At 41.2% G+C, this 8,006-nt stretch overlaps 1 protein-coding gene across 1 annotated transcript; it reads right to left on the bottom strand.

The window, feature by feature from the left end:
• Positions 1-2,342: 2,342 nt before the first annotated feature.
• On the bottom strand, positions 2,343-3,357 carry LOC109216545. Its single transcript, XM_019380706.1, has 3 exons — positions 3,285-3,357; positions 3,111-3,243; positions 2,343-2,964 (listed from the first exon to the last, which is right to left on the bottom strand). The coding sequence occupies exons 1-3, from the start codon at positions 3,355-3,357 to the stop codon at positions 2,343-2,345; spliced, it is 828 nt and encodes a 275-aa protein (XP_019236251.1).
• Between the last annotated feature and the right edge of the window lie 4,649 nt (positions 3,358-8,006).

Genomic DNA, 8,006 nt, shown 5'->3' on the forward strand with positions numbered 1-8,006 from the left:
GCCTTGGAAAGTTCTTCTATACAATTGACCTCCCTTGAAGTTGTATTGAGCTGCTTTAGTGCGCAGTGCCCGAGATGCCTTAGGATCTTCGGGCAATTTTCTGTGCTCGAGATAGTCAATGATCCCATTTCTCCAGTCCCAGACCAAGTTGGTTGCATTTACTTCGTAATAGCCGACTGCGTACAATACCGAATGCATAAGCTGCAAGACCGTGCCTGAATCCGTCCCTTTCATTTCCGTGGATGATCCCAGATTGGCTAGTGCGTCTGCCTCCGCGTTTCTTTCTCTTGGGACATGGGTAATTGACCATTCCCTAAACCGTACGACTAGAGCCTAGACTTTCAGTACATATTATTGCATGCGTTCCTCTTTGGCTTCGAAGATCTCGTAGACCTGATTTACTACCAATTGGGAATCACATTTGATTCTTATGACCTCAGAGTCCAGTCCCCGACCCGATTCGAGTCCTGCAAGCAAAGCTTCATAATCTGCTTCATTGTTAGTCAAAGGAATAGTTCTTATGGCCTGCCTTAGGGTTTCCCCCGAAGGCGTGATTAGCACTACGCCGAGCCTGGACCCTTTCACGTTGGATGCTCCGTCCGTAAACAAGGTCCAAACGCCTGATGTCGATTCTGACACCATCACTTCTTCTTTGGTATCCAAAGGTAACAATCTCGGACTGAAACCGACCACAAAGTCGGCCAAACCTTGTGACTTAATCGTAGTCCTAGGTTTATATTCTATGTCAAATTCACTCATTTCGACTGCCCACTAGGCCAGCCGACCTGAAATTTCAGGTTTATGAAGGATATTGCGCAGAGGAAAGGTTGTCACCACGACTATCAGATGACATTGGAAATAAGGCCTAAGCTTCTGAGCGGCGACCACGAAAGTTAAGGCCAATTTTCCAGATGCGGGTAGTGAGTTTCTGCCCCCGTTAAAATTTTACTAACATAATAGATAGGAGATTGCATACCTTCATTCTCACAGACTAAAATGGCACTTACTGCTACCTATGAGACCGCTAAGTAAATCAGTAGTTGTTCGCCTTCTTCCGATTTTGACACTAATGGAGGACTTGATAAATACCTTTTCAAATCCTTCAATGTCTGCTGGCATTCTGGAGTCCATTCGAAGTTGTTCTTCTTTTTTAGGAGTGAAAAGAAGTGATGAAATTTTTCTGAAGACCGGAAAATGAACCTGCTTAAAACGGTCAGTCTTCCTGTCAACCTTTGAACCTCTTTTACGCTTGATAGCTGGTCAGGGATGTCTCCAATGGCTTTAATTTTATCAGGATTAATTTCGATCCCCGTTTGCGACACCAGGTATCCCAAGAACTTATCGGAGCTGACTCTGAATGCACACTTCTCAGGGTTAAGCTTCATATTGTGCTTTCTTAGGATGTCAAAGGTTTCTTGCTGGTGCTTAAGATGATCACTTGCGTTCAATGACTTAACCAGCATATCATCTATGTAAACTTTCATGGTTTTCCCTATTTACTTTTCAAACATTTTGTTTACGAGCCGCTGATAAGTGGCTCCGACGTTTTTTTAGCCCGAAAGGCATCACATTATAGCAATATATGCTGAAGTTCATTATGAACTAAGTTTTTCCTGATCCTCTAGGTTCATTTTGATTTGGTTGTACCTAGAGTAAGCATCGAGAAAACTCATTAACTCGTGCCCGGCCGTTGCATCAATTATTTGATCAATGTTTGGCAATGGGAACAAGTCTTTTGGACACTCCTTATTTAGATCCTTATAGTCTACGCACATGCGAAATTTATTATTCTTCTTCAGAATTACTACTACGTTAGCTAGCCAGTCAGAATACTTTACCTCTCGGATTGAACGAATATCAAGCAAAGGAGTTACCTTTTCTTTGACGAATTTATTTCTTACCTCGGCGATAGGACATTTTTTCTATGTACCAGAGGGATGTTCGGATCCAGGCTTAGTTTGTGCACGGCCACTTCGGGCGGAATACTTGTCATATCCGCATGCGACCACGCAAAAAGTCAACATTAAATTTAAGAAATTCGATAAATTCAGACTTGAGCCTGGGGTTTAGTCCTGTTCCCAAGTGGAACTTCCTCTCCAAGAACTTTTCGAACAACGCAGCTTGCTCAAGTTCCTCCGTTGTGGACTTTGTTACGTCTGTTTCTTCTGTTACCTAGAAATATCTTGCTACCTGATAAGATTCCGACGACTCTTCCCCCTGGTTGGCTTTGCTTAGCTCGGGAGCAGGCGCTAGTTCCTGTAATTTCTATGTTGCATGCTCCTTCCCTTTGCTACAAGAAACTCAGATTGTGTTCATCTCCCTTGCTGCTGGTTGGTTACCCCTTATGTTGACAGCACAACCTTCATCTCGTGCAACCACGATATTCCTTGGATAATATTGTAGACCATATCGCCATCTACTACTTCAAAATGGGTCGTCTTCATTACCCCTTCGGCATTCATGGGCAGCATGATCTTTCCTCGGGTTCTCACGCTTTCCAGGTTGAACTCGGCGAGGAGTTTTGTGGCCGGAATGATACTTTCGGTCAGTTTGGCTTGCTCCAGTGCCCTCCACTTGATAATATTGGCCGAACTTCCTGGGTCCACCAAAACGTTTTTAATTTTAAAATCAAAAACATTAAGAGAGATTACCAAGGCATCGTTATACGGTAGAAGTAGTCCATCTGCGTCCTCCTCCGTGAAATTAATGTCGTCCTCAGCGACTTCTCGGAGTCTCTTACTGTGGGTAACGGACACCTTTGTTTTCTTTGCCACCGAAAATGTCACACCATTAATCTCTTTCCCCCCGAAAATCATGTTGATCGTCAGACAAGGAGGATCTTCCCCTATTTTCGCGGGTTCCGCGTTATCACTATTGCAGTCGTCGTTGATTTTAGTCCGATCGCTTAATAATTCTCTAAGATGGCCGTTTCTCAGCAATGTCGCCACCTCCTCGCGGAAATGCCTGCAGTCCCCAGTCCAGTGACCGTTGGTCCCATGGTATTCGTACTACAAATTAGGATTCCTTTGACTAGATTCGAATCTCATTGGTTTCGGGAACCGTGCTTCTTTAATGTTCCTCATAGCCGACACTAGTTCCATTATGCTGACATTGAAGTTGTATTCGGATAGCTTGGATAGGAAGAATCTCGAAAACCCGATACCTCCTTGTCCTGTAATGATCTATTATTTCGGCCGCGATCAGCTCTCCTGTTGGTAGAGAATCTATCCGCCGTACGGAAACCTATACCACATACTTCGGCCCTTTCATAGGGAAAAACTGACCTCTTGAAGAATGTTGATTTGTGTTAGAATCATCCTTTGATTTGTCCTTATTCTTCTCCCGGTCTCGACCCATGGTTGATGCCGAAAAATTGAATTGATCATCCTTAATCCTTATGTCACGACCCGAATTTTTCACTGTCGCGACCGTGATGGCGCCTAATATCGCACTCGCCAGGCAAGCCAATGTTAGAGTTCTATTCGCCTTTTTCCTTTACATTTTATAGTTTACAATAAACAAAACTAAATCAAATTGAAATAAATGCGAAAGTACATAATTAACCGATTATCCTCATACTATTAATAATACCGAAACGGTTACCACCCAGAAACTGGTGTCACAATCCACGAACATTCTATGAATATCTACAAGTATTGGTTTGAAAGAAAAGTACATCTGTCTCTAAAGAAAATAAAACAGGAATGTTGAAACATAGGAGGGGACGTAAGGGCCTGCGGACGCCTGCAGGACTACCTTGGGTCTCCTAGATGAATGCCTGCAACCGACCTCTCGATCAGCCACGACCAGCTCCAAAATCTGCACAGAAAGTGTAGAGTGCAGTATTAGTAGAACCGACCCCATGTACTGGTAAGTGCTGAGCCTAACCTCGACGAGGTAGTGACAAGGCTACGGCGGGGCATTTACAACATATAACCTGCATGCAGTATATAATAAAGCAAAAGGAAGTACGGAACGAAATGGAACAGTAACTTGCAGCAAAATAAATACGGAACTCAATTATCTTGCCAGTACTGAGCTATAACCAATCCTTAAGAGAGTTTCAATGCTATAGAATAAATCACAGCAGAAGATGAATAAATAAACACAAAATGATACGGTGCGTATCCCGATCCCACCATGTAATCAGTAACAATATTAACATCCACCCTTATTGCTCATGTTGCAGCGTGCAACCCGATCCCACCAGTCTACCTTTATTGCTCCTCATTATATCACTCTTATTCCTCTTATTGCTGCGTGCAACCCGATCCCACCTGTCCACCCTTATTACTCTTGTTGCGGCACGCAACCCGATCCCACCAAACAATCACATTTCACCCTCATTTCTCCTCAATATATCACCCTTATTCCTCCTATAGTGGCGTGCAACCCGATCCCACCATATCAGTACCAATCACACAATAAGAACAAGTATTTCACAATTTAGCTCAAACCCTCCATAACCTTTATGCCTCAAACCAAAGCAAACGGAAATCTATACAGTTATGAAGCTTCATCAATTAATACTACACAGCGAGACCAACCAATATGTACCATAAAGCACCGATAAACCGATAATGTGATACGATGAACTACGGAACAATTAATACCTTCATTAAAGAAAACAACATCTAAAGAAGCAATTAAACATGGAGGCATCAATAAGCATGTAGCAGTTAAGACAGAAAAAAAACAATATATTAGGAATGGGGAAGGGAACATGCTAGCATATAATTTGGCGGCGCATAGGTACTCGTCACCTCACCAATACGCCACACACATGGATTTTCACATAGCAATTAAGTCGGGGATCCCTAATCCCTCAAGTCAAAGTTAGACACAACACTTACCTCAATCCAAGTGCCAACTCAAAGCTCAATTATCGCTTTTCCTCTAGTTTCCACCTCCAATCCAGTCGTATCTAGTCATAATTAACTTAATAACATCAATTATTGCTAAAGAAATTAATTCCAATGCATAATTATAAGTTTCCCAACATTTTCCCCAAATAGTCAAAAACTGACCCAGGCCCGCTTGGTCAAAATCAAAATTCGGACCAATACCCGATTACCCATTCACCCCGAGCCCAGATATACAATTAGTTTTGGAATCCGACCTCAATTTGAGGTCTAAATCCCCAAATTTCGAAATTCTTAAGTTCTACCAAAAATCCCCCAGTTCTACCATGAAAACCCTAGATTCTAGGATGAAATCTTGTGAAAAGAAGTAAAAGATTGAAAGAAATGAGTTAAGAATCATTTACCTATGATTTGAGGAAGAAAAAGCCTTTGGAAAATCACATCTCGTGTACTAGGTTTTGAAAAATGGGAGAATAAATGAAAAATCCCGTCTAAGTCCAAGCTTATCAGCTCCATAAATGAAAAATCCCCTCGCATATCTGCTGCCTTTGCAAATGCGAAGTCCCAGTTGCAAATGCGAACCTGGACTTCCACAAATGTGGCCTTTTCTTCGCAATTGCGAACTACCCTGTCACGACCCCAAACCGATGGGCCGTGACGGGCACGGGCACCCGGTACCTTACTCAATCGAGTACCAACATAACGTATCTTTTCATGTCATACTATCATAGATAACTGAGCCGGAAGGCTGCCGTGAGATAAGTAGAATACAACATGTGATACCAACTTATACATAAGACGTACGGGTCTATAAGGCCAAAATGACCACTCGTACACTGAATATAGGCCGACAAGGCCATACAATCATTTACGTACATGACATCTGTCTACAAGCCTCTAAGAAAACATAATTTTCATAAAGGTCGGGACAGAGTCCCGCCACACCATACAATACACATCTAAATCATACTAACCAAACAAGCAACTCCGAAGCAAATGGAGCGCACCAACATCTTCCGCTGAGCTGATAGCCTACTTGGAGGGCTCTCGACCTGTCTATCGGGACCTGCGGGCATGAAATGCATCGTCCCCGAACAAAAGGGACGTCAGTACGAATAATGTACTGAGTATGTAAGGCACATAAATAAGTACATAAAAGACATGGAAGAAATATAGAGTAAATGACTCAACCTGTAAGTCTGGATAATTCTGTAAATCATGAAATACTTATAGTGTCATGCATATGCATATGAATTTCATGTCGTGCATAGGTACATGTGTTCATAACATCATCAAGCCTCTGAGGCATCCCATCATAACGTCTCGGCCACTGTGGGCAAAATCATCAACGTATACCAACAGATCAGGTGGTGGTGCGTATATAACGACGTAACCTTTTTCCCATATCCCATATACATATACATACATATATACGCATATATAACGCCATATGGTTATGGGTCAATGTACATGTATAAATAAATGCAATGCATGAGAAATACATCAATAAAATCTTTCGGAGTGTCATAAAACCATTTTGCCTTTGATTAATATCATGAAGTAAACCTTTTCAACTTACGTATTTTTCTGAGACCCATGAACAGATGATAAAATATTAGGTTACATGGGAATTCAAGAACATAGATACCTCTAATACTTCTATGAATATAGTCATTTATGGAAGTTGTGCATTTACACGTTTTGTTTGAGTCGTATAGATCATGCCAAAAGAAAGAAGGGATAGCCTTAACATATCTGATCCGATTCTCTTGACAATACTTCCTACACATGTCAATTTTGACAACACGTAACGGCGGATCGAGTAGGGTAAAATCCGTACGATGTTCTTGAGAAAGATTGTACCGTGCCCTCTTAGAATTGCAAATCCCGTTGCTATTACGCACTGTAACTTTGTATGAAAATTTTGCCCAAAATCCGTCACTTTGCTTAAATAAACTCACGTTTCTTTGTGATCAGTTAGAACTCTTAGAGAGTCTTTGAATGCCAAGCTTCATCCGTAATCTTTTGGCAAATTTATGTACTTTCTCTTCGTTATGCATAACCATCCTCGTAAGCCACCAATTCCTCTACACATGCCACATGGTATATAAATGAGTAGTCATAATTTGGACTTTATATGCCTGCCGCATCATGCTTAAGAATTATCCAAATCATTATTAATTACCAATTTCTTAATTAACTTAGTAATTCCCCACTAATTTAATAATTAACTAATTATCCACATAATTAAGAATTATCTCAAATTACTTAAAATATCACTCACTTTTAACACACCTTATACACCTCACTATCATGGTCATACGGTACCTTGTATGGTACTAGTCCATAAATATCGGGTATTATAGCTCGGACCGTATTTTATCCCAAATTGTTAAACTTCGCTGAGACTCATTTTCTTCGATTCACTTACCCTCTCACCTTCACGAATTTTCTTATCACTTGTTTGAAATAGCATGATGCTTATAATCCTAAAATAAATCTCATTACCAAACTTACGTCGATTAACTTACGACGAAGCTTTAACGTACGAAAATGCGGAATGTAATATCTCATTTTCGGACTTTCATCAATTTACTTATGTCGTACTTTCACGTACGAAAACGTGGGGTGTAACATCATTCACCCCTTTGGAACATTCGTCCTCGAATGCTGACTGATGCACTTATCATTCTTATAACGCATAGCTCTTGTGAGTACTTTAATACTCTTCTAGCCATTTAGGCAACTATTCTTTGAATAAATCCAAAGGCCAAGGCATTCCCCCTTTAGGTCTCTTTCTCACACTGTGACTTGTGGTCGGAATTCTTTCAATCTCGTAACTGTTGCTACCTTCGGTTACGCAGCCTATATGATTTGTTCCTTGTATGTGTGCCAATCTCTAGGCCTCACTTTGGGAACATATACAGAGCTTGATAAAATGTGCCTCTAGGCATCTGTAGGTATACTGAAGTTCTTCGCTCGGTACTTTGTCGAACTTACGAATATTGCTATACCTTATTTCGTAGATCCGTTTATCCATCCGTATGACTTTATTGCATCCAGGTAGGTCATACTATACCATAACTCTTACTTCGATTTATCGTTACTGAGGTCTTATGTAACACTGCTGCTAGGGCTCACGTC

Source organism: Nicotiana attenuata, unplaced genomic scaffold (genome assembly GCF_001879085.1).
Source record: "Nicotiana attenuata strain UT unplaced genomic scaffold, NIATTr2, whole genome shotgun sequence".
Classification (NCBI taxonomy): domain Eukaryota; kingdom Viridiplantae; phylum Streptophyta; class Magnoliopsida; order Solanales; family Solanaceae; genus Nicotiana; species Nicotiana attenuata.

Bases quoted from the DNA above. Each gene is read 5' to 3' on its own strand.
- LOC109216545 (XM_019380706.1), bottom strand. From the start codon at position 3,357: ATGGGTCGAGACCGGGAGAAGAATAAGGACAAATCAAAGGATGATTCT. The intron at 3,244-3,284 runs GTCAGTTTTTCC...TATGTGGTATAG, and splicing joins AAATCAACATTCTTCAAGAG to GTTTCCGTACGGCGGATAGA. The intron at 2,965-3,110 runs GTCAGCATAATG...TGGGGACTGCAG, and splicing joins TATCCGAATACAACTTCAAT to GCATTTCCGCGAGGAGGTGG.